Here is a 27,236-nt window from a genome sequence, read left to right as displayed (position 1 = left end):
ATGTGTGGACCGTGTTTGAGTCTGGCAAGCTCCAGATCTGCTACCAGGTTCCGGCCATTATCACACAAGACAAACATGCCTGGCCCCAGGTGTAGCAAGGAAAACACATTGCCATCTCAGCCAGGATGGCATCCCTGACCTCGGAGGCAGTGTGCTATCTGTCCCCCAAGTTGATGAGCTTCAGCACGTCCTGCTGACATCTCCCCACGCCAGTGTTACAGCGTTTGCCGCTAGTAGCTGGGGTGGAGTTGGCAACGTAGTAGGCTTTAAGTTAACACCTGCCATGAATTTTGGGATGGGAGAGGAGATAGGCCACCCCAGTTTGCACCCCGGGCCCAGACTCCACTACATTCACCCTGCCTGTCATTAAAGATAAGCAGGATCCCTGACCACAGGCGCTTGTCTATGCGTCGTTGGTCAAGTGGACCCTGCAGCAAAGCGCAGAGCTCTGGGCCCGACTGATGTTATGGGACACATGCAGGTGCAAGGCAGGGACAGCACACCAAGAGAAGTAGTAACGGCTAGGCCCAGCATAGGGAGGTGCCCCAGCTGCCATCTGGTGACGGAAGACCTGGGTATCCAGAAGCCTAAACACCAATATCTCCAGGGCCAGCAGTTTTGAGATTAGTCCACTAAAGGCTTGGGCATGTGGGTGGGTTTTATGTTGACTCCGCCCATTCTCGTTCATTTTTCATGTGCTCCCACACAGTATAATCCTCCTACAGTCACCTGTAAATTATATGTCCCCCCTCCATCTCTCCCCCAGTTTCATATACACCCTTCCTCTGCCCCCAGTTTCATGTCCCCCCTCCATCTCTGTCCCCAGTTTCATGCCGTTCTCCCCCTTCATCTGCCCAATTTCATGTCCCCCGTCTCTGCCCCAGTGTCATGCCGTTCCACACCCCCCATCTGCCCCAGTGTCATGCCGTTCTCCCCCCTTCATCTTCCCCAGTGTCATGCCGTCCCCCCCCCTTCATCTGCCCCTGTGTCATGCCGTTCCCCCCTCCCCTTCATTTGTCCCCCAGTTTCATTGGGCCCCCTCCATCTCTGTCCCCAGTTTCATGCCGTTCTCCCCCCCCTTTATCTGCCCACAGTTTCATGCCCCCCCGTCTCTGGCCCAGTGTCATGCCGTCCGTCCCCCCCCCTCATCTGCCCCAGTGTCATGTCGTCGTCCCCCCAGAGGCTCTGTGGGCTCCGGCACTTGTCCGACTATGCTGTGCGCTGACGCCGGCCCTGGCCACAGTGGTCACTCCACTTCGTGGAGAACCTCTTTAAAGGAGTTGTATGGGCCAAATTGTTTTTTTTTGGCCACTTCACTGGTCCCCATACTGTATGGGGAACAGTAATGGGGCCATCATATTGTGTGGCGGCAGTGACAGGGACTAACATCCTCTGGGAAGACATTAAACTGTGTGGGGAACATTAAAGGGTTTGTCCAGGGTTAATTATTTTTATGGCCTATGTCTAGTATAGACCATAAATACCTGATCAGTAGGGGCTGACACATGGCCCCATCAGCTGTATGGAGCCACTTTTGGTGCTCATCTGTACACAACAGAGGGCTGGAAGAGAAAGCTCCATCTCCATCTGCTGTATAGTCGCCTGGCGCCTTCACTACAGCTCAGCTCCTGCTGACTTCAATACAGTAAGTGCTGAGATGCAGTGAAAGTGCCAGGCTAATACACAGTGGACAGAATTTTCTGTTTCCGGCCCTGTATTGTGTATTGGATGGGATCCGGAAGTGACTCCGTATAGCTGATCGGTCTGGGGGCCTGGTATTGGCCCCCTACATATCAGATATTTTTGGCCTGTGGCAAAAATTATAAAAAAAATTCAGCACCAAACATCACAAAAGTGTTTAAAAATAAAACATAACTTTTAATGACAAGTTAAAAAATCAGTGAGTCCATAAGTTGTGGTACAAATCCTACGCGTTTCAGGAGAAACCTCCCTTACTCATAGCATACAAACACTGATTAAATCAAAACTATTATACAATACCACAATACAATACCACACCCACAGAAAGACACAATTGGACAAACAAAAATTAACCCTTAATACAAGATACCGTATATACTCGAGTATAAGCAGCTCCCAGATCGGGTGATGTATCTGGGAGCTGATTCCCTTGCGATGTTTCCTGCCCACTCTGCGGGATCGTTTCTTGAAAAGTGTCTCTTGGAAACATAATTGGATCCCTCCACTGATGAAAACTACAGATCTGAATTTGTTTCAACAGGTGTAGAGCTCAAGTTGGAGAGGTCAGACCGAAAATCGGATGAATTAAATTATTAATAAAATTAAATATTTGTTTTGTTATTATTATTATTGGCCTGTCCTGAGGATAAACTGAAGCAACCCAGCTGAGGAGAACAGAGTGTGTGGAATGAGACGACATGGGCTGTGCCACCTACTAGGCCTAGAATGCTGCTCACACACTCCGATTCCTCCCCAGGGCTGTGCAGACAAGGGGGTTCTGCAACACTACCTGTTAGATGCGGTAGAGTCCTTGTTTTCCACCGGGGCACTCCTTGTTAGAGAGGAGACCTCTCAATACTGAGCCGGTGTGGATGTTAATCAGGAGCTGCCCTGATGGTGATGCAGGCAACGACTCAGGAGTCCAGGGTTGCAGGGTAAACCAGATAACTTTTATTTAACAGTACAGTTAAATACATACAGTTCAACAAGAAATGCTTTAGACTTTAAGAGATTCGCCAGGTGCAATGTAGACTCTGCAGCACTAAACATGCTTTTCTCCTCTCCACTTCTCATACCACTCCCTAACTCAGCAGATAGGGGCTGTAGTGGGGCTAAGGGTCCTGATAGGGAAACTGGGAAGGTAGGCCCGTATTCAATACTCCTGTCGGGTACCTCTGTAACTCCTAATGGCACGGACACAGATGTCGCTTGGTGACTCCCAAAGTTCTCTCACTAACTCTAGGGCAGCCTCCGGATCTACCTTGGAATAAAATGTCTTCTCTCCTAGATCTTAGGCTGATGGCCATAGGGACTCAGCTGAATTCCTCTACCGTCCCTCTCAGCAGGATATATATATATATATATATATATATATACATATATATATATATATATATATATATATATATATACACCGTATTTTTCGGACTATAAGACGCACTGGACTATAAGACGCACCTAGGTTTTAGAGGAGGAAAATAGGGAAAAAAAATTTTGAAGCAAAAACTGGTAAAATATTTAATATATGGGAGTTGTAGTTTTGCAACAGCTGCAAGGCCACATTGACAGGTGACCCTGCAGCTGTACGGGGATGCATAGAGTGGTTTTTTTTGCGGGGCCAGCTGTACTTTTTAGTTATACCATTTTGGGGAATATCTATTGCTTAGATCACCTTTTATTGAAAAAAAACCCCCGTGGTTTATGATATATGATTTTCTACTTTTATATATATATTCTAGGGACAGGAGGTGATTTAGAACTTTTATTTATTTCATATTTTTATTATATATTTTTAAAGCTTTTTTTTTTATTTTTACTATTTTAACTAACTGGACTAACTGGCAACAGCTACTGGAGAGTATAAACCCTTTCTATGACCCAGCCAGTGGCCTGTGATTGGTTGTGAGGTAGTACAGCATTTAATAAACTGTAGAGAAGTGCATATACATAGAGAAATGCAGATGTAGTGTTATAGTGAGGATGCCGGTCTCCTGGAATAAGTCCACTATGAGATGGGATCAGAACACCTTATTCCATGCTTCCATCATGGCTCCCTGTCTAACAACTCCTCCCCCTCAGCTCAGCTCCTCCTCCATTACTTCCTCACTGTTGCTAGGCAGACAAAGCAGAATAAGTAAGCAGAACAGAACATACAGAACTTACTTATAACAACATCACAGCAGGCATATTGCACTTACCATAAACCTTCCTGCACACTCCTTACTGTCACCTCAGGAGTAGCCCTCACTCTACTCACTCACATAACACATCACATTGTCTGTATCACTACATACACAACACATCACATTGTCTGTATCACTACATACACACACACACACACACACACACTGCCTGGCATTTCCTGCCTCAACCTGCCTGCACTCTCCTTACTGTCACCTCAGGAGTAGCCCTCACTCTACTCACTCACATTTACATATAGCTTTCCACTATATAACACATCACATTGTCTGTATCACGACATACACAATACAACACATCACATTGACTGACACAATACAACACATCACATTGTCTGTATCACGACATACACAAAACAACACATCACATTGTCTGACACAATACAACACATCACATTGTCTGACACAATACAACACATCACATTGTCTGTATCACGACATACACAATACAACACATAACATTGTCTGACACAATACAACACATCACATTGTCTGACACAATACAACACATCACATTGTATCACGACATACACAATACAACACATCACATTGTCTGACACAATACAACACATCACATTGTCTGTATCACGACATACACAATACAACACATCACATTGTCTGTATCACGACATACACAATACAACACATCACATTGTCTTTATCACTAGATACACAATATAACACATCACATCACATTTTCTAGCCCACCAAACTTTTTAAAGCAGTTTTACAGTTTCACACGTCTGTGTCCGCCCAATTCTCAAATCACCGCAGACGAAGTCGCGGGTAAAAGCTAGTGGGTAATATAACTATATCTGATCATGCCCCCTTCTCCATTGCACTTAATCTTAGCTATCTCTTGCCCAGGAGCTGGAACTGGCATCTCAATGACGCTTTGTTGGATAGAAAGGAGTGTAGCAATCAGGTAGAGAAACATCTCACTCTTTTTTTACTTGAACTCGCGGACGGCCTCCCCCCAGTGGTGTGGGAATCCTACAAGGCATACATTAAGGGCATTCTTATTGCGATTGGCACTAAGCATAAAAAAGAAAGGCAGAAACAGATTAATGCCTTACTTAAAAAGATCTCTGAGTTGGAGCGCACGCATATACTGTCAAAAGCAATCGTTTCTGTAAGTGAGCTAACTGCTCTCCGGGAACAATTAAAGACCCTATTAAATGCTAAAGCTGCCAGGACACCCTGATTGTATAAACATAAAACTTATACTCACGGCAATAAAGGAGGCAGACTCATGTTGACCTTTATTAAAAAAGCCAAGGATAAATCGCATATCCATAGGATTATATCTGGTTCGGGAGTTGAACAGACTTCTACACCAGAAACTTGTGACTTTCGTGACTTTTATTCCTGTCCTGTCTCTTCCCCCAGCGATGACATTTCGGGTAATTCCGATGTGATCAGAATGTTTTTGAATTTCCTTAATCTTCCAATTGTGGATGACGCATCCTCATTATTGGTCCCATTCACGACAGGTGAAGTTAAAGATATTATTCCGAGTATCCCGCCGGGAGAAAGCCCCGGACCAGATTGACTATCATTGGCATATCATTGCCACGGGAGAGGGGGGCTGGGGAGGGAGAGCCGCATTATATGGTCAGTACTCTACGTCAGACATTGTACGGTCTGTACTGTACGCCAGCATTGTACGGTCTGTACTGTACGTAAGCATTGTATGGTCAGTACTGTACACCAGCATTGTATGGTCAGTACTGTACGCCAGCATTGTATGGTCAGTACTGTACGCCAGCATTGTACGGTCTGTACTGTACGCCAGCATTGTACGGTCTATACTGTGTGCCAGCATTGTACGGTCTGTACTGTACGCCAGCATTGTACGGTCTGTACTGGACGCCAGCATTGTATGGTGTGTAATGTACGCCAGCATTGTACGGTCTGTACTGTACGTCAGCATTGTACGGTCTGTACTGTACGTCAGCATTGTACGGTCTGTACTGGATGCCAGCATTGTACGGTCTGTACTGGATGCCAGCATTGTACGGTCAGTACTGTACGCCAGCATTGTACGGTCTGTACTGTACGCCAGCATTGTACGGTCAGTACTGTACGCCAGCATTGTATGGTCTGTACTATACACCAGCATTGTATGGTCTGTACTGTACGCCAGCATTGTATGGTCTGTACTGTACGCCAGCATTGTATGGTCTGTACTGTACGCCAGCATTGTATGGTCTGTACTGTACGCCAGCATTGTATGGTCTGTACTGGACGCCAGCATTGTATGGTCTGTACTGGACGCCAGAATTGTATGGTCTGTACTGGACGCCAGCATTGTACGGTCTGTACTGTACGGCAGCATTGTACGGTCTATACTGTGTGCCAGCATTGTACGGTCTGTACTGTACGCCAGCATTGTACAGTCTGTACTGTACACCAGCATTGTATGGTCTGTACTGGACGCCAGCATTGTACGGTCTGTACTGTACGCCAGCATTGTATGGTCTGTACTGTACGCCATCATTGTATGGTCTGTACTATACACCAGCATTGTATGGTCAGTACTGTACGCCAGCATTGTATGGTCTGTACTGTACGCCAGCATTGTATGGTCTGTACTATACACCAGCATTGTATGGTCAGTACTGTATGCCAGCATTGTATGGTCTGTACTGTACGCCAGCATTGTATGGTCTGTACTGTACGCCAGCATTGTATAGTCTGTGCTATTGCCCAGCATTCTACGGTCTTATTGTACACCAACACCTCCGGGGCTATATATCCTATTCTGTCACTTCTTCTGCTTATTAATTTCAAAATAGCAGATTTATTCCTGTAGCTGATTTTTTCACAGATCAAAACTCACAGCCCCAAAGACCCCATTAAGTAGGTAATGTAAGTAATTCCAGAGTGTCTTATATTTAAGGGATTGTCCAGGGTTTAAAGAAATGTTACCTAATATCTAGATTCACCTTTTTAATCCTCCATTGCTCCACTGCTGCCGCTCTGGTGGTTGCTTCTGGTTACTGCTAACTTCCAGGTGCCATGGAATATTGTACATGTGCACGTGACTGCTGCAGACATCACTGATGTCAGCATGTGCGGCATGTCATCGATATAGGAAGGACACAGCAAATGGTGAGGACCACCCAAGAATAGTTCTGGAACAGAAGGGACTTAAAGGGGTGAGTATAGTATTAGTATTATTATTATTATTATTATTTTTTTTAAAGAACGTGGTCCTTCAGGAGTCACTGGGAAGATGGGATCAACAGGTTTAAAAGGTATGAAGAACTGTAGAGCCTAGGAGAGGTTTCTCTGTATTGTCCCCATACATCATATTCGTGTAGTTCTAGATTTCAGGAGTAGAGCAGATGTGACAGCTCTTTAGGCAGGGAATCTGTAAATCTAATTTCTATTTTTACAGACTTAGTTACATTTACTTAATTTATACTAATGTAGTGTAGAATACAAACTATTACAGAATGGAAACTGTCAACAAGTAGGCTATTAGTCATGGTAAATTAGCACATGACCGGAGTGTATCTATAGGGGGTGCAGCAGTCGCAGTTGCTACCAGGCCCTGGATAACTGAAGGGGCTCCAATGTTACCTCTTACACATAAATTATACCACTATTCCATACCTCCCAACTTTCAAAAAAACAGAAAGAGGGAGAAAATGTGAGGTGTGTTATGTACGCCACAGGAAATTTAGCTCCACACACTTCTATGTTGACTCTGCCCATTCTCATCTATTTTTCTTTGTGCCCCCACACAATATAATGCCCCAGTTTAAACAGAGGGAAAATTGGGGGAGGCATTAAACTGGGGCAGCTGGAGGGGGACATTAAACAGTGGGGGTATTTGGAGGATGACAATAAATTAATGGCAGCTGGAGTGGGACATTATACTGGGGGCAACTAGAGGAGGAGATTAAACTGGGGTGCCTGGAAGGGTACGCTAATGTTTAATGTCCCTTTCCAATTGCCCCCAGCTTAATATCTCCGTTCAGTGACCCCCATTTTTTAATATCCCCCTCCAGCTGTCCCCAGTCTAATGTCCCTCTTAATCTCTCCCTATTTAATGTCTCCACCCCCTCTATTTGCCACCAGTTTAATGCCCCCCATTCATCTGCCACCAGTTTAATGTCCCTCCCCTTCATCTGCCACCAGTTTAATGCCCCCTTCATCTGTGCCCAGTTTCATGTCCCCCTATGTCTGCCCCCAGTTTCATGCCCCCTTCACCTACCCCCAGTTTCATGCCCCCCCTTCATCAGCCTCCATTTTAATGAGCCCCCTTCATTTGCCCCTAGTTTCATGTTACCCCTTAATTTGAAGCCAAAGTTTAACATAAAAAACACTGATACTAAGCTCATCTCGCTCCCCTGTAGTCTCTTTTCCCCGATTGTTCTAAGAGCTGAAGGCGCGATGTGAGTGACTTCATTACATCGCTCCTACAGCAACCCGGGGCTGGAGTGCATAGGGAGCACAGCAGCGAAGCAGGAGCTGTCCGCGAATAGCTCCTGCTTCACTCACTAGTGAAGTCAACTCATCTGCGTCCTCTGGAAGCAAATGAGTTGAATCCAGGACATACCTCCCACCGACTGGAACTGAGAAGCGTGACCCACAATCCGGGACTGTCTCACAGAATCCGGGACGATTGGGAGGTATGCTATTCTAAAGGGCACAAGGTACCGTAGGTAGGGGCCCCATTCCAGAGTTTACATTGGGGCCAAGGAGCTACAAATTACGGATCTGGCATACAGCAGAATTTCCCAGTTTTGTAGAATGTATCTTGTTTCTGTATGTATCGCCCATACACAAGAACCTGTGGCCTCTCCTGATATCATTTCTGATATGCTGTTCCTCTGTTATTTCTCCTACAAATTTATGAATAAATAGACAACTATATGATACCAGTTCGGCTGTGTCCTTACATGTAATGGAATTTTAGAATTTATTTCTAGTAGGAATAACAGAGGAACGATATAATGTCAAGTTATAACAAAAAAAAAATATATTTCTAAGGGAAGACAAGTATTTACTAACATAAGACACATCAGGAGAGCTAAGGGCTCGTTCACATCTGCGCCGACACTCCGTACTTGAGGTTTCCGTTTCCTGCCTAAAACAGAGGCAGGATACGGAAACCTGCAGGAGTCTTTCTCACCCATTCATTTGAATGGGTGAGAAAGCTGTCCGGCCGTGAGCGGCAGTGAGCGTTTTGCGCTCTCCGCCGCAAAACCGGGTTTTATAATCCGGACACAGAGTCGGACATGCAGTACTCTGTGTCCGGATAAAAAAATCCGGTTTTGCGGCGGAGAGCCTAAAACGCTCACCGCCGCTCACGGCCGGACCCGCTCTATGGTTTCCATCTTCTGGCATGCAGAAGACGGAAACCATAGAACGGAGACCCTGAACGCAGGTGTGAACCTAGCGTAAAACTGCCAATAATCTGTGAATTTTATTAAATATAGGTGAAAAAGGAGAACCGGCTACGGAGAATATACCTTATGGTGAGTGAAGAAAGAAAGCATCGTAAGACTCTGTTCTATGGTTTTGTGCATTGTATTCAGAGTAAAGTAGGCCGTACAACTGGTGGCTGAATGTTTGTTTTGCAGACAGGTATGCCCCCTGACACCGTCATACACAGGCATGCTCAGTTCGGCTGAGAAGTTCATGTCAATCGAGAGGGAGGGGTGTAAGTCACTATAAAACACATCTGGTGACTTACAATATTTCACCTGAGTTTGAAAGGATTAGAGATTGACGTTCAGGAAGGCGTACAACCTCCAATAACACTATCTAGACACCACCATCTGAACAGTCTCCCCCTCTCCTTCTGTCTCTATCCCCCTTCCCTCATAGATTGCAAGCCCTTGCGGGCAGGGCCCTCTACCCCACTGTGCCAGTCGGTCACTGTTACTATTATATCTACATTAATATTTTGTTTACTGTATGTAACCCCTAAATGTAAAGCACCATGGAATTAAGGGTGTTATATATATATATATATATATATATATATATTAAAAATAAACAAACAATAATAATAATAATAATAATAATTTGAAGTTACTGGGGAAGAGCTGTAAAGCCCTGTACCCATAAGAAAGTCAGCCAGTCCCCCAATATCTGCAGGTTCAGAAGATTCTCTTATGTGTGTTAGAAAACAGGGGCTTTGCATGTCTATGAAGCCGGGATGACTCTGTGACAAACATTACAGGGTGACTCTGCCTGAAACTGTATATCTTTCAGCTGCCCGAAACTGCAAGGAGCTACGAGACCAAGGGGAAGTCCTGAGTGACTGGTACACAATCTACCCCGATGGCAGCACCCCGCTGAAGGTGCTGTGTGATATGCACACGGATGGAGGCGGCTGGATTGTAAGGGGTTAAGTCATGTATAACAAGAAGTTTTACAACTTTCTTATGCACTATGGCCACATTTATCAGTAAGGTCCCATGCACAGGATGGAGTGAGCCGACCAAGCAGGGCTCCAACGCTTTGTTCAGATCCGATGATTATATTATAGATGTACTACATGCAGGAGTTCTGATCACAAGACCACGTCCAGTCCAGGAAATGCTGGCAATAAATGGTTCACTTTTTAAATTGTATTTTCCTGTGTTCATGGGGTCTTATAACATGCAAGATTTTGCAAATGGCCAGGCAATGCTGCAGCTTGCAAATATCCTTCTGTAGGTTTTCCAGAGACGTTGGGACGGTTCAGTGGATTTCAACCAAGATTGGAAGTCCAAACACAAAACTGGAACAGGCCAGATGGTTATCGACACTCAACATATCCAACTACAGGTTCAAGTATAAAAAATATATACCTTTATTAACACAATGTTAAAATTATATACATCAATATAGAGAAATACACATATACTGGACAGATGCAAAACACCGTATAAAACAGTACACATAGATGAATCTTAGTGAAATAGTATTGCACATATATATGTATATATATATAGTAAGATGAACTACACCTGATGCAACCTCCACAAACAATTTAATAAATAATCACACTACCCGAATGCAGCTAAACTACTCTCCTAGTATTGACTAAGCATGTATATAGTCATAATATCCTGATTGCAGAAAGAACACTCTCCTTAATTGCACATAAAGTCAGAAAATGACCAATAATATGTATTTCCGAAGCAGGAACAGGGATAAACCCATGTTTACAACATATTGTCATCAGGGAGGCAGAGCCGCAGGTATAATGCACACATAATGTAAAATACAATAAGGATAGGTCTACATCAAGAAGAAATATGCCATCTTACCCATATAGAATCACTGTGATGTAAAGCAAGAACACCTAGTGTCTGTTTGTCAGGGCTGACAAACAGACACTAGGTGTTCTTGCTTTACATCACAGTGATTCTATATGGGTAAGATGGCATATTTCTTCTTGATGTAGACCTATCCTTATTGTATTTTACATTATGTGTGCATTATACCTGCGGCTCTGCCTCCCTGATGACAATATGTTGTAAACATGGGTTTATCCCTGTTCCTGCTTCGGAAATACATATTATTGGTCATTTTCTGACTTCATGTGCAATTAAGGAGAGTGTTCTTTCTGCAATCAGGATATTATGACTATATACATGCTTAGTCAATACTAGGAGAGTAGTTTAGCTGCATTCGGGTAGTGTGATTATTTATTAAATTGTTTGTGGAGGTTGCATCAGGTGTAGTTCATCTTACTATATATATATATATGTGCAATACTATTTCACTAAGATTCATCTATGTGTACTGTTTTATACGGTGTTTTGCATCTGTCCAGTATATGTGTATTTCTCTATATTGATGTATATAATTTTAACATTGTGTTAATAAAGGTATATATTTTTTATACTTGAACCTGTAGTTGGATATGTTGAGTGTCGATAACCATCTGGCCTGTTCCAGTTTTGTGTTTGTATATCTATGTTTGTGGTTTAAGACATGCTAGGTTTGAAGGGCTTAATGAGGGAGGGAGGTAGGATTGAATTATGATGGGTTATACCTATTCCTCCAATAGACGTGCTATACTTTTGGTATATTTACAAGATTGGAAGTCCTACAAGGAGGGATTTGGCAGTCGGCTGACAGAATTTTGGCTGGGAAATGACAATCTTCACAAGTTGACAGGCACAGGTGATGTATTTATTCTAAAGGTATGGCCAGACGCTCTGGCCGCTGCACACTGCTGAAACCCGGGTGGATTTGTGATTAAGGCTTGGGCGACATGCCCGATGTGTGCGACCAAAGATTGTAAGTGAATGGAGCTGCATTACAACCCCAAGGTTGCCACAACTGAGATTTCTAGTCACTAAAACATTGAACACTGCCTGATTTTTTTTTTTTTAAACTAGAAATCGCAGTTGCGGCACGCTCAGGTCATAATGCAACTTCATGCACTCACATGGGCGACACTATGTTCTTTGGCCATGTGACTGGTTGTGTAGCCAAAGCCGCCATCTAACCCTAGCCTTACTGTTATTACACTGCTATTAGCCACTGTGCTTTCCCACGGTATCGTCCACATGACTGTCCACATTGAAACTCCTCATCTTCTCCTGGGATCAAATATTGTATAATGTCTCATGCACTATTGCAGTCACATGCCACTCTGCCCTCACTATGTGTGGTTACTTCACCTCACAGCATACATTCCTCTCCTGAAATACTCTGCACTGCTCCAAGAAAGTTAACAAAAGTCAAAAAGTTTTGGAACATATTATCTCACTCTCTCCACAGAGACTTGGGAGCTGCGAATAGATCTGCACGACTTTGAGACAGCAAAATATTCGGCCACATATTCATCCTTCAAAATCCTTGGAGAAGTGGAAAACTATAAGCTGATACTGGGGAAATATACTGGTGGAAATATAGGTGAGCCGTTCAATAGTTAAAAACAAACCTGTTCAATCATATGTTATATCTGTTTCTGGGAAAGCTGGATGACAACCATCATTTTGAGGGCCCCAAGCAAAATTATATCTGGGTCCCCCCAATCAATAATTTTAGGCCACACCCTCTTTCCTGGAATCGCCCCCATTTTCAGGTCTTAAAATGTAGACCTAACAGTAAAATACCAGACTCTCTATGCTGCTCCCCTATATATATATTGCCCTCTTTATTAGTTCCCACACAGTATGTTATCACTTTTATTGGTCCCATACAGTATTTTGCCTCATCTACTGGCTCCACACAGTAACTAGCCCCTTTTATTGGTCCACACACAGGGTATTGTCCCCTTTACTGGCCCCATACAGCATATTGTATTCTTTACTGGCCCCCCCACAGTATATTGTCATCTTTTTCAAAACCCACACAGTCCCACACAGTATATTGGACTATCTATTGGCTGCCTTTATTGGCCTCCATACTATATTCTGCCTCCTTTACGTGCTTCCACACATTAAACGGCACCCACCATTACAGTTCCCACAAGTTTTCAGGTTACCCAGCTTTTCTTCATTTTCAGGCGATTCCTTCAGTTTTCACAACAACCAATTGTTCACCACCAAAGACAATGACAAGCATGGTGGTAACTGTGCCCAAATATGCAACGGAGGGTGGTGGTATAAGGACTGCCATACTGCAATCCTGAATGGAAACTACTATCTGGGGCCGCACAACAACACAGCCAAAGGCATCAACTGGAGAACTGGCAGAGGGTATAACTACTCCTACAAAGTCTCCGAGATGAAGATCAGAATCGCGTAAAGAAGGTGAAAGGCAAGTTCAAGGAAGAACAACCATGGCTGATAACAGGGAACAATAGTACTTGTAGATAAGGAAGGTTTAAGCTTACTTTATCCTGAAATAATGCAATGTCTCATCATACCCACCATGTTATTACATTGTCTGTCTGTTGGGTGTAGTCCTCCATATTTTTTACCCTTCGTCATGATCTGTGTGATACAGTGCCAATGTTAGTGATCTTACATGCTGTGAACAAGCAGTTGCTAAAGTGGTTGATGGTGGATACAGTCTGTGCCACTGAGATTTCTTGTTTTAGTGATGTAAGTAACTGGAGTTTGGGTCCGAGACTTAAAGGGAGTCTATCATTTGTAAAAATCATTTTCAACTAAATACACATTGGAATAGCCTTTAAAAGGCTATTCTACTCCCATCTTTACTTCTTTGATTCTCGCCGCAATTTCTTCAAAAATCGGTTTCTTCTGGTGTATATATATGGGGAAGGTAGCTCGGTAGAAGCAGTGGTGTGGACCCCACAGTCAGAGACAGGGACACAAATCCTGCAGCAAAGCAGTTTATTTATGAAAAACAGCAAAATAAATAACCTTTACTTCAGGCACAAAAATTAGCAAAATAAAATACAGCCTTAACTTCAGGCAAAATAACGTCAAACAAAATCCTGCTTGTCTGAGAGCTAACTAAACAGAAAATACTAACTATACGTGTGGATTACTACCAGTCAAACGAATCAATAAAAAAAACAAAACACTGTACCATATCACAAGGTTCTCAGTGTCAGGACAGACCCAGGCACTTCCTCTCTTCTCAGGATCTGCCCTGAAGTGCAGGCTCTGCAACATTTTATGGGCCAGTAACGAACCCAGGAGCTATACCTGGAGCTGAAACCTATTCCAGACCCGCACTGGACCACACATAAGTCAGCAATCTGGGGCTGTTATAGCGGGACTCTAGCACTTTGCCTGTCACATTCTCAATATATATATATGTGGCGTAACTACCGGGGTAGCAGCTTCCACAGGGCCCAGGACATTAGGGGCCCGGTGACAGCCGCTACCGCTGCAGTTTTTTTTTCTTAATAGGCCGTTACCGCCTGGAGTTACTCCACCTGGTAACGGGCCCTATTTACTTACCGATCCTGGCAGGGGCTGGGATCGGTAAGTGACGCCACGGGCCCCACAAACACTATTATTATACTCAGGGGTCTTTTCAGACTCCTGAGTATAATGATTGGAGGCCCAGGAGAGGTAAGCGAACAAAAAAACTGTATTACTTACCTTTCCACGCTCCTGGCAGGCTTTGGTCTACTACTGTGAGGTCCCTGACGTCACATGTGAAGTCCGAACGTCAAGGAAGATGGCCGACACCAACGAGAACTGCAGCGGAGCCAGGCATAGTTAGGTGGCAGTGGTTTTTTTTTATGTTTGTATCCCCCCTTGGGTCTTCGATTATTATACTCTGGGGTCTAAAAAGACCCCTCTCCAACAGGGAGCAACTTTGGAAAAACAAGGACACTACCGTATCCAACAAGTAGAACTGCAGGACCCCCCTTATCTGAGCGCAGCCCTGGGGAAGGGTCAGAGTGTGTGAGCAGCATATCAGGCCTAGCAGGTGGCACAGCCCATGTCGTCTATACACGCGCTATCTGATTCCCTCGACTGGGTTGCCGTACTACAGCAACAGAACAGAGCAGGTCTGTACGAATTATCAATGTTTTGGTGTGCATTGCAACACTGGTGATTCAACAGGTGTTAATCCTATATACTTGAGTGCCCGCTCACCAGCAATACACCAGACTGGGGATCACAGCCTGACAGGAATGCTCAAAGTCCACTTTAGCCCACAGAAGCAACAGTCCATCAGTGTATCCCTCGCTCTAACTCAGTGCCTAGGTCACACCCAGTACACACGCTCTCAATGCAGCACTCACTTTGTCTCCACACCATTTGCCGCTCACTGTGGCATCTCAAGGCTACAGGATGGCTGTGATAATACACTCTCTTAGTCACCCATGGGTGTCAATCACCCATCATACAGGACGCGTTCTCTCTCTTCGGGCCAAGCCGTCTCAGCACCTTAGGCTGAGTTCAGCCTCCAAAAAAACCCTCCCACATTGGTTCATGTCATGGCGCTGCAGACTGTGCTCCATATGACCTTGCCTAACCCTGTACCCCACTCTCTTATAGATACAGTGCGCATACATTATTTTGCGGGTGTATTTTTTCAGCCTGGCAGCTACAAGGACACATTCACACTGTGTTTTTCTTTGACGTAATTCACAAGCTCTAATCCATTGACTGTGTATAGTATTCAAGCTGCAATACCAGACAGAACCAGTAGACAAGAGAGGCGCTGTGAAATGGCAACTCCCAGCCTTCTATAGCTGCTGCATGATGGGAGTTGCAGTTTCATAGCAGCTAGTAATTCGTTGGTAAAATAAGACACTGCTCGGAACTTCAGAACATGAGCACTTGTTGCAGGAGAGCGGGATTCAATGAGGGACAGGAAGTGACGTCTGAGCGCTGCGTCTGTAGCGGAAGTGTTCTGTTTTTGACTGGAGAGCCCGGGACTGTGGCTACCCAGGGTATTGGTGGTTTGTGGCATCTGTGAGGGCCCGTAGGAGCGGGGCCCGACCCTGACAAGCCCGGAGTCTGGAGGGGAAAAGAGGCAGGATGTTCGCTGGACTGCAGGAGCTCGGCATCGCCAACGGGGAGGATCTGAAAGAAACCCTGACCAACTGCACCGAGCCCCTGAAGGCCATAGAGCAGTTCCAGGTATTGGGCCTTCTCCTGTCACCGTCCTCTCCTCCTGCTGATGCCCCTGTCACTCTGATGCCCCTCCAGCTGATTCCCCTGTCACTGGACCTCCCCTTCAACTGATTCCCCTGATGCCCCTGTCTCCCTGATTCCCCTGTCACTGGATCGTCCCTCCATCTGATGCCCCTGTCCCTTAATGATGCTCCTGTCACTGGATCGTCCCTCCATCTGATGCCCCTGTCCCTTAATGATGCTCCTGTCACTGGATCGTCCCTCCATCTGATGCCCCTGTCTCCCTGATTCCCCTGTCACTGGATCGTCCCTCCATCTGATGCCCCTGTCCCTTAATGATGCTCCTGTCACTGGATCGTCCCTCCATCTGATGCCCCTGTCCCTTAATGATGCTCCTGTCACTGGATCGTCCCTCCATCTGATGCCCCTGTCTCCCTGATTCCCCTGTCACTGGATCGTCCCTCCATCTGATGCCCCTGTCCCTTAATGATGCTCCTGTCACTGGATCGTCCCTCCATCTGATGCCCCTGTCTCCCTGATTCCCCTGTCACTGGATCGTCCCTCCATCTGATGCCCCTGTCCCTTAATGATGCTCCTGTCACTGGATCGTCCCTCCATCTGATGCCCCTGTCCCTTAATGATGCTCCTGTCACTGGATCGTCCCTCCATCTGATGCCCCTGTCTCCCTGATTCCCCTGTCACTGGATCGTCCCTCCATCTGATACCCCTGTCCCTTAATGATGCTCCTGTCACTGGATCGTCCCTCCATCTGATGCCCCTGTCTCTTAATATTGCTCTTGTCACTGGGCCGTCCCTCCAGCTGATTCATCTGTTACTTGACCCTTCTTCCAGCTGGCGCCCGTGTTGCTGTGCGGCCCCTGCGACTGGCTGTGTCCAATGGTTCCCTCCTCCCTGACATATTACTGACATCTCGTGTCCTATTATTACGGTTTTGTCTCCTTATCTTGTCATGTTCGTTTTTCAGACAGAGAATGGCGTCCTGTTGCCTTCGCTGCAGTCGGCATTACCGTTCTTGGATCTTCACAGTATCCCTCGCCTCGAGTTCCACCAGACTGTGTTTGATGAACTGCGGGAGAAGTTACTGGAGAGAGTGTCCACCATTGCGTCAGAAGGGAAAGCGGAGGACAGGTGTGTCTGTGCTGCAGGCTCCGCGTCCTCAGTGTTACCTCCATCTTGGGTTCTGCATTCTGCCATATGTTTCTTTCCCCTGAATATTTGGTTTAACCCCTTAATACTTTCTGAGGGTGCAGTACACTCTGCTGATAAAGCAAAGCTCAGTACACTGCTAGATGTGCAGGCAGGCACTGACCTAAGTTTTATCAGCAATGTGTGCATGTGCCCAGAGGAGTCTTTAAATAAAGAACCGCGGGCCAGTCGGACATGGCATGGGCAGGTGTGGTACACTAAATCACCTGTGCACAAGGGCATACTAGTGGTTAAGTGTCTCTTACATTGGTTGTCTCCAGCTGTTGAGAAACTACAACTCCCAGCATGCCCTGACAGCCACATACTATACCGGTGATTTACTTAATAGATTTTTTTATTTTTTGTAAAGATACAGTAAACTAGAAGAGCTCTTGGAGAAGTCTTTCCCGTTGGTGAAGATGCCGTCTATCCAGCCTGTCGTCATGTGTGTGATGAAGCATCTGCCCAAAGTGAGGTCGCCATATTGTTAGGCGTCTTGTGCGTTTTCTGATGATCTCTACTGACCCATTTGCCTGTTCTTTATCCCTATATTAGGTGCCTGAGAAGAAACTGAAGCTGGTGATGGCCGACAAGGATCTGTATAAGGCTTGTGCTGTGGAGGTGAAGCGGCAAATCTGGCAGGATAACCAGGCTCTGTTTGGTGATGAGGTCTCTCCTCTACTCAAGCAGTACATCCTGGAGAAGGAGAACATACTGCTCAGCAGTGACCTCTCTGTCCTGCACAACTTTTTCAGCCTGTCCCCAAAGACTAGACGACAGGGGGAGGTAAGAGCGCGAATCTGCACCCCACAAATTTTTATTGGCTCCACTCTCTGGTTGATGAACATAATGCCAGAATTGCAGTGAAGACTGGGAGAACAGAGATTTTGAAGAGATATTCCAGTCAGAACATAGAGAGGAAACTTGCTTAGCAGGTCTTAATCTTGAGACCTCTACCAATCATGCTTTGTACCCCAATTTTGAGTGGAGCGACAGCACAGGGAGCATGCCCCCTCCATTTATTTCAATGAGCCTGCTGGAGATAACTAAAACACAGTACTCTGCTATCTCAGGCAGTGAAATAAATGGAGCAGCATCTGTCCTGTTGTGCCATTCTCCTTATTGGTAGAGGTCCCAGTGGTTGGACCCCAATGATCAGCAAATGCTTTGACTGGAACACACCTTTATTTATATAGCAATGCATTTTATATTTTTTCATCATGTTTTCTGGAGCAATGGGTGACAAGCCATGCAGGCGCTTTAATAGTGTGTGTATTAATAGGAACCTTAGGATATGTAGCATCTATCTTTGTAGGGCGGTAGGTCAGCAATGGATGCATATTATAGAAGTCCTGTTCCAAGAAAGTTAGATGTAATATGATAACTTCAAGTTGCAGGCCTAAAGAGATTCTAAAGACTTTTCCAGAATTGTCGGGTGTGGTATGCCTTACATGTATCCAAATTGCCACTACTGTACATGAATATCTATATCCTGCTTGTTCAGTAGTGCAGCCTCAGGCTTGGGTCTGTAACTTGCTATGATCATATCTCTGAATAGAGGAAAGATATTAAATCCTTCTTGGTTTTCGCATATCTATTGTAGAGTAAAGAGCTCTGTCCACATTTAGAGCGTACATCGTGCAGAATAATTTTAAGTTTATTAAGTAAGTCTGTTTAAGTTTAATTAATGTTCTTCTTTCTTACCCCTCCCCCCCCTTTCCTCCCAGGTGGTACATAAACTGACTCAGATGATTGGGAAGAATGTGAAGCTCTATGACATGGTTCTGCAGTTCCTGCGCACTCTCTTCCTGAGGACGCGAAACGTTCACTACTGCACCCTGAGGGCGGAGCTTCTAATGTCCTTACATGACCTGGATGTCAGTGAGATCTGCTCAGTTGATCCCTGCCACAAGGTACTGGAGTGCTGCAAAGTTTTATACATGCTGTCTCTGCTCTGTAATATTGTCACTTGTCACCAGATAGACCCTTATAATGTACAGGGAACCCATATATACTGTAAACAGTGCTGCCCTGTATACAGTATATATTATGTGGACAGCACTGTGTACACTATATACTGTACATGAGCTGTACATATACCTGTCCATGCCTTTGTTTCTGCTGTGCACTCTGCCTCCCATAACTGTCATGTGCAGACTATAAGAGTAAGTTCACACAGAAAGAGGAGAGGAATTAGAGGCGCGCTTAATCAGTCATGGAATCCACGGCGGGATCAAGCAAGACGCTTCTTTTCCAGCAGCCTGTTTTATCTTTGCCTCCTGTTGATACAATAGCGGGATTATTGAGGATGGAGTGCTCATGTAAACTTCATGTAAAGAATCCTGGGAGCCGCTGTAGCTCAGAACAGCTGATCTGTGAGTGTGTCAGACCCCCACAGATCTAATATTGATGGCCTATCCTGATGATAAAGGATAACCCCTTTAATAAAATACGGAGTCCCATTGTCCAAAACGCTGCTTTATGGGTGATGTTTGTAGTCTGTACCTCACTTGTTCCTTCTTATTTTGGCGCAGTTCACCTGGTGCCTGGACGCCTGTATCCGTGAGAAGTTTGTGGACGCAAAGAGAGCTCGAGAATTACAGGGATTTCTTGATGGAGTGAAGAAGGGTCAAGAGCAGGTTCTGGGGTGAGGCCGACACCGTGTTAGGTGACTGAGTACAGGGCCCAGGCCACCTGATCTGCCAGCACTTTGATATCTATGGACATTCAGTATATACTCAGTGACTTCTCTTCTGTTTATGGCAGAGACTTGTCCATGATCCTCTGTGACCCGTTCGCCATCAACACTTTAGCTTTGAGCACCATCCGGAACCTACAGGAGCTGATCAGCCAAGAATCTCTCCCCAGGGTTAGTAGCCTATATTGCTCCCCTTACCAGTTACTTAAAAAGCTTGTCAGGTATTGGCAATAAAGGTCTGCCTTTTCACTGCTCAATACCAGACCCAATCTATAGACATGAGCGTTGACCTCGCTCTTGTTATTCATGTTAGTCCTATAGATTAAGAAATCTATCATATATCTGTGTTGTGAAGAGTACGATTTTATTAGCACCCTGTGTGTAGTAAATCTATGTGGCCAGCAGGTGTCGCCGTTGTTTGCAGTAGCTGGATATGGAGCCATCAATATCCGTGGGGACTTTTTTTGATGGGGTTTTGATGATTGTGCACCATCAGTATTCTGGAGAACCACCTTTAATTTTATTTCTGTGGATGTTTTATGTTCCTTAGTAAGAATTTCTACATTGGTTGTACCTTGCAGGATAACCATGAATTGCATCTGCTTCTGAGAATGCTGTCACTGGGGCACGGGGCCTGGGACATGATAGACAGTCAGGTGTTCAAGGAGCCCAAGCTGGTAAGTTGTAGTGAAGCCCTGGAGCATTGCAGAGATCCACAGGTCTGGTCAGGCTGGCAGCAGGGGGCGCTCCCTGCTTTAGTTCCTTCCATCCATTCCCTGCTAGTCTAATACTGATGACCACACTTACAGGGGTTTTTCCTTCATATGGTTATAACCATATGATATGCCATAACTGCCTGCAGGTCAAGGACGGCACCCTGTCTCTTACCAAAGCGCCCATGAATCTCTCCATTCACATAGCCAAAGCCACACCTTCTGTACAAGAGAATGGATATAGTGTAAATACTGAGATAGCAAAACCCCTTAAAGGAGAGGTCATCAATATTACAGCCCCAGAAAACCAGTGTCATTTCTTCTATGACGTCTTCACTTGGCACCTGAGTTATAGAGGTGGGTTATGGGTAAAAAGACTTGACTTGATGGCGTCATTGACTACCTGCTATCATGGCTTTCTCTCCTCATGTATACGTGATAAACATTTGGTTATTCTCTCTCTAGGATGCGGAGCTGATCACTAAGTTCCTGCCTCTTCTGATGTCCTTAGTAGTTGATGACTACACCTTTAATGTAGAGCATAAGTTACCGACAGAAGAGAAAGTGCCAGTAACGTACCCCAATACCCTGCCCGATGTCTTTACCAGGTGAGTAGAGGCCTGAGGGGTGGTGGACCATACATGATGATACCTCAGTCCCTGTGTTGTGCGCTGTCCCCTCAGGCCGTGCGCTGTCCCCTCAGGCCATGCACTGGATATAACTGTGACTCTGTTGTCCAAAGTAAAATGTGAAATAAAGTAATATTTATTATAGTATTATTATTATTATTAGATGATATGCACATATTAGGAAGAGTTATATGGTCAAAAGTGGGAAACCACCAGGTAGTCTACCTATAATCCACCCATGGTCCATTTTACCTGAGCGTTGTCATCTCGAATACATTTTATTTAAAGGGGTTTTCCAGGTTTATCAGTTCCTTAGGATTGGTCATTAGTTGAAGATCAGTGGGTCCCTGATATCTGGGAACTTTGCAGATCAGCTGTTTGCGGCAGTGGCTCTGCTTCACAGGCCATGTGAGATCATGTTCTTCAGTCACATGGCCTATTCCCAACTTGGTCCTATTCATAAGTGAATGGGGCTGAGCTGCAATAGCAAGCGCAGCCATTGTACAAAGTACAGCGCTGTGTTTGGTTTTGTAGGAAGAAGGCGCAGTCTTTGATGGATGACTTATCTAAGGGCTGATTCATCATCTGCTAAGCCTGTAGGACCCTACTAAGGTTTCATCCTAAAAACTACAAAGTGAAATGTTGGTGACTTTGTCTTTTCTCCTTGATGTGATGCCTTGTCTGGCAGGTTCCTGCTGGAGAACAGAATTGCCTGTGAGATCGGCCTCTACTACCTGTTACATATCACAAAGCAGAGAAATAAGAACTCTCTACTCCGCCTGCTGCCTGCCATCAGTAAGTGCAGCTGATACCCAAGTCATGCAGAATCAGAATACTGTGTCAGATTGCCCAGGATGTACCTGATCTGGCTTCTGAGGACGATGGTAACGTGTCACTGACCATATTCTCTGTTTCTAGAAGAGACATACAACGACATAGCGTTCACAGACATCTTCCTGCACCTCTTCACCAGTAACCTGACGCTGCTGTCTGAAGAGTTTGGCTCCGAAGATTTCTGCACCAACATATTTGATGGCTTCTTCCTTGTTGCCCTCACCAAGTAAGCAGCCCTTATTATTCTGTACTTCGTGTATCTTGCAGACCTGTCACTTGCCTCATCTTACATCTTACACATTTGTGACTTGTCAGCAGTTTTCATTGGTGGGCATCTTCTCTATGAATCCATAAATGTCGCCCCCCCCCCCCCCCCCCCCCCCCCCCGTAAAATATCTGACATGATGTTCCCGTTACATGTATGTGAGATCTGCGACCATAACAAAATTGTCTCTTTTTTTTTTTTTTTTTTTTTTTTTTTTTTTATTATGGCATCAACAACAACAAAAAAATCCTCCAAATTATTTTCCTGGGGAGTCTATAAATTTACTATAGTAAATTTGTCAGGATTTGGACATGTTCTCTTTAAGGGAAGAAACTTTCACAATGGAGCCCCCACTAGTCATACATTGCGTTATCCATGTTCTAGGCAAGATCACCTGAGATCAGAAAATGTCAATAATTCTTTGCCTGTGTACTTAACACAGCAAACACTACATGACGTCTCTCTCCTTCTGGACGGAAAATTTCTCCTTTGTGGTCCAAGCAGAGTAAATGTTTGCCCAGCGTTCTGATAACTTCAGGTCGGGCAGTTTTCATCAGACAACCTGGGGACTTCTCGTCCCACAGTGATTCACTTAAGGTCAGGCATTGTCAGGATAGACGATGGTGCGGCCACATCTGCAGCACTGACCAGCCAAGCAGCTAGAGGCTTAGTAATCCCCACGTACAAGCTGTAAATTAGGAGGTACCTGATAATAACTCAACAGGAATCTTGGATCAGTCTAGGGGCAGCTTCACATGAGCAAGCTTCAGCTTTGGCCCATGTGTTGGCCAGATTTGCCATATTGTAGCTTATGCTGGGCGCAGGACTCCTAGTAGTATAGTTATCTATGATGCTAGAAGGCTCTGCCAACACACGGACCGAGATTGCTGAAGTCTGACATACAGTTCCCTCATTTATCAGCTGATTGTAGTAGCTGTGGTACAAGTGAAGACACTGTGTACAGAGCCAGAATTACATTGCTCTGTATACTGTATAGTGACCAAGCAACATTGTTAATGGGAGCTTAGCTGCAGTAACCTCCTTGGCCATTACACAGCTGGTGGAGCTGTCTGCTTTTGCCCCGTGCACTGCTTTTGGTGGTGTCGGGGTCCTCATTGTGGGTGGGTCATTAATATTGAAGTCTTGTAGAACCTTTAAAATATGACTGCACCATTGTCGTGACATGGCATTTGGTTACAGGTCTATTTTCTAGAAAATACATTTCAGTTGCTAAAAAATATTTTTTTAAAAAAACAACTTTATCTACAGGAAGGAAAACATTCACAGACACGTCTTGCGCCTGCTACTTCACCTCCATCACAAGGTGGCACCTTCCAAACTGGAGTCTCTACAGAAAGCCTTGGAACCTACCAAAACTGTAAGTGGGGGGAGATCCATTATTGTTAGATATCTACATCGAGTACAGAGATCGTCCTATTCATGACTGTACCTTACTTTACAGAGCGGCGATGCAGTAAAGGAGCTTTATAACCAACTGACTGAAAAACTACAGCAGAAGAAAGCCAGCCCACCAGCCGCAGAACCAGAGCCCGCAGCCATGGACTTGCCCCTGCACAGTGTGCCCACCCCTCCAGTGGTTTAATATCTCAGTGTGATGGACAAAGCTGAAAGTGCCCAAACCTTGCCAATGTCAGACAGCGGCTCCCTATCGTGCCTGAAGATGATTGGACATCGCTACAAGCTGCACCCAAGTGGTTTGGGTAGAGCTCAGTGGGGGGAAAGGGTGGGGGTTTGTGTGTCCGGTTTGCATAAGAGATAGTCTTGTCATAGTCTATGGCAGCGGTCCTCAACCTTTTTGTACTAAGGACCACTTACATGTAGGCCTGTTTTCTTGTGCTCCTGTGGGAGATTGGTTGGGGGGGAGAGAATGTGCATCTTATACGAAAACACAATAAAGTGTATATTTATATTTATAAATTTCCCTAAACTTTATTAAGGGAGATCTCTCCATATCCTGTACGATGTAATGGTGGTACGGACAGCTCCTGTAATAAAAGTATGGGTAGAGGAAGGGGCTCTTTCACTCAATTGGGGGTGATATGGAGAGAAGTGAAACCTCTGCGAGAATAGAAGATGTACACGTCCTGTTGTCAGAAGAGGTCCTAGGTCCTAATTTGCTGGTGTAGCCTACCTTAGCAGATCACTCTAAAAAATGGGTCCTGTGGACACTTGCCAGGTGTCAGCTGTTGCTCCTATGCTTCATATTACACACAGCATAGGAGCAGCTGCCAACACATAGTAGCATACATAGGCTGCCAATGATGAGACGACCCAGTCATGGTCTGCGGTGTGGTCAGTGGGGGCCTTTGGTTTATGGGATTGCCCAAGGTAGCTGAGTATAACTAATTATGCTTGTCAGTACTATAGACTCTGGTAGACTCTCTATAGACGCTGGTAGACTACTACTACCAGCTGAGATCTGGATGATGGCCAGTGCGGAGCAGCCTGTGTATCACAGAAGAAAACCATGCTTCTGGTGCTCAGCTCTATTGCCTTCTGACATGGAACGCCTACCTGGCAGCCATTTTGAATAATTTACCTCTGTGAAGTGTATTGTCCAATAAAAAATTGATAATTTGCATAATTTCCCAGAAGCCTTTGCTGGAACTCTCCCTAAGTTTACTGAATAGCACAAAGAATAAATTAAATGAAGTGCAACTTCTTGCAGAATGGCTGGTCTACTGCTCTGTGCTGCTGTGGCCTAGAGGGGTGGGTGGAGCCTGCTGGTTTATCTCAATCCTATTCAGGCTGGCTTGTGGGGTTGCTGGGACAGGGGCTAAGCAGCTAAAATTTCTAAAAAAAAAAAAAAAATCTTTTTTTGCATAGGTTTGTATAATGTATTTTTTTCATGGTTTATTTTCTTTGCCAATTACTGTATAAATAGAAATATAGAAAAAAAAATGGAGCAACAGAGACCAGAGAATGGCTGGTGTCACTGCCCAGCCTTGGCCACCACATTTACAGCAGTGGCAGGGCTCTACTAGAAGGCAGACATGGACCCACCTCCATTGACCTCAGGAGCGCAGACCACTCTACATCTCAGATGTGGCGTCCTCACAGGGACAACCTCTGTGCAACATTTATTTAACTTAAGGAGAAACTCCGGCAGTGTACTATGGGAATTTATGCAAATCAAATGGTCTAAGATATTTCTAGTATAATCCTACTGGGGAGGAGTCACAAGGGAGGGGCATCAAATAAATCCTCTCAGGTCCTGAGGTGCACCATGGAGCGAGGCCCAATGACTCCATCATTAGAGATGAGCCAACACTATTCCAAACAGCCGTTTCGAATAGCACACTCCGATTGAAATGAATGGACGTAGTCGGCATGCGGGGGGTTAAGCGGCCGCCGGTGGCAAAGTCTGCGTGTCGGCCGCTTGCATTCATTTCTATAGGAGCGTGCTATTCGAAATGTCTGTTTGGAATAGTGTTCGCTCATCTCTATCCATCATCCTTCTTGTGTTTTTCTTTAATTTCACTTTTGTTCATGCTTAGGAAAAATTAGATTATTTTCAGAACTGACCAACTCAGGTGGACCATGGTGACGCCCAGTTGTCTATCACCAGGTCCCCTTCTAGTCACTCAGCAGGACAAGCAGTCTCTAAAGAGCATTACAACAACAGCCCCACAACCTCATACATGGGGTAACTTCAGTGGGACATCTATTTAACCCAAGGAGAGTTCATAGCAATGTACCATGGGAAAGTATGCAAATGTCATGGGGTGACGGTCCGTCTGTTACATTCATGTTCCAAAATTCTGTGATGATCTCAGTCCCATTCTAGAGATTGGGGGGAGGTAGTGCAGTACATTAGGTGAAGGATACATGGCAACTGTGACTACAAATCTTGTGTGATCAAAAATTGGTGTATAGCCCTGCGACTCCTTCACTAATGAATCAATTCACATTGTGACCCAAAGGTGCTACAACTAGCAAAGAATATGACTAGTTATCTCCATCTCTACAGGCGACACAGGACCGCTGGTCTCATGATCGGTAGGGACCTCAGTGATCACCTCTCCTATGGAGGGGCAATAAGTTGTGATTCGGGACATCTCCTTTAAATTCCCCCCAATGCTCTGACCATGTGCTATACCCACTGATAGTATTAGCCAGTGCCTGTGTGCTGTATGACTGGTATGATGGCCGCTGTCACTGCGCCTGCACACCCCACACTCTTGCTTTGTGTTAAAATAGATTTTTATTTGTATTGTATGGAAATAAACCTTTCTGTTTGACCTTTTTCACCTTCTTTTTGAACTTTATACACAGAAAACCCCTCAGAAGGGAACAAGAGAAAAAATTCCAGGAGCACATAGGACAATGTATAAGAAAGCTACATGGAGTAGAGTACATTACCTCAGGGGGTCCTGGGTATAGTCACATGCTCAAGTGTGGACAGGACATTGAGAACAGTGGTCTCCCACATCAAAAACAAGCCCAAATCTGTCTCCAATAGGAGACCTTGATATACCGTTTTATTTTTAAACTT

At 45.0% G+C, this 27,236-nt stretch overlaps 1 protein-coding gene across 1 annotated transcript; it reads left to right on the top strand.

Annotated features, from left to right (window-relative positions):
- Positions 1 to 16,144: 16,144 nt before the first annotated feature.
- NELFB (negative elongation factor complex member B) lies at positions 16,145 to 26,982 on the top strand. Its single transcript, XM_075258836.1, has 13 exons — positions 16,145 to 16,381; positions 17,361 to 17,524; positions 17,952 to 18,051; positions 18,137 to 18,367; positions 19,309 to 19,494; positions 20,116 to 20,228; positions 20,348 to 20,450; positions 20,861 to 20,956; positions 21,458 to 21,600; positions 22,310 to 22,416; positions 22,540 to 22,681; positions 23,990 to 24,098; positions 24,183 to 26,982. Exons 1-13 carry the CDS (start codon positions 16,280 to 16,282, stop codon positions 24,321 to 24,323), a joined length of 1,737 nt encoding a protein of 578 aa, XP_075114937.1. The 5' UTR covers positions 16,145 to 16,279; the 3' UTR covers positions 24,324 to 26,982.
- Positions 26,983 to 27,236: the final 254 nt, after the last annotated feature.

Source organism: Leptodactylus fuscus, chromosome 11 (assembly GCF_031893055.1).
Source record: "Leptodactylus fuscus isolate aLepFus1 chromosome 11, aLepFus1.hap2, whole genome shotgun sequence".
NCBI classification, from domain to species: Eukaryota; Metazoa; Chordata; class Amphibia; order Anura; family Leptodactylidae; genus Leptodactylus; species Leptodactylus fuscus.
The sequence above is the reverse complement of the archived record's forward strand: the minus strand, read 5'-3'. Positions and strand labels throughout refer to the sequence as shown.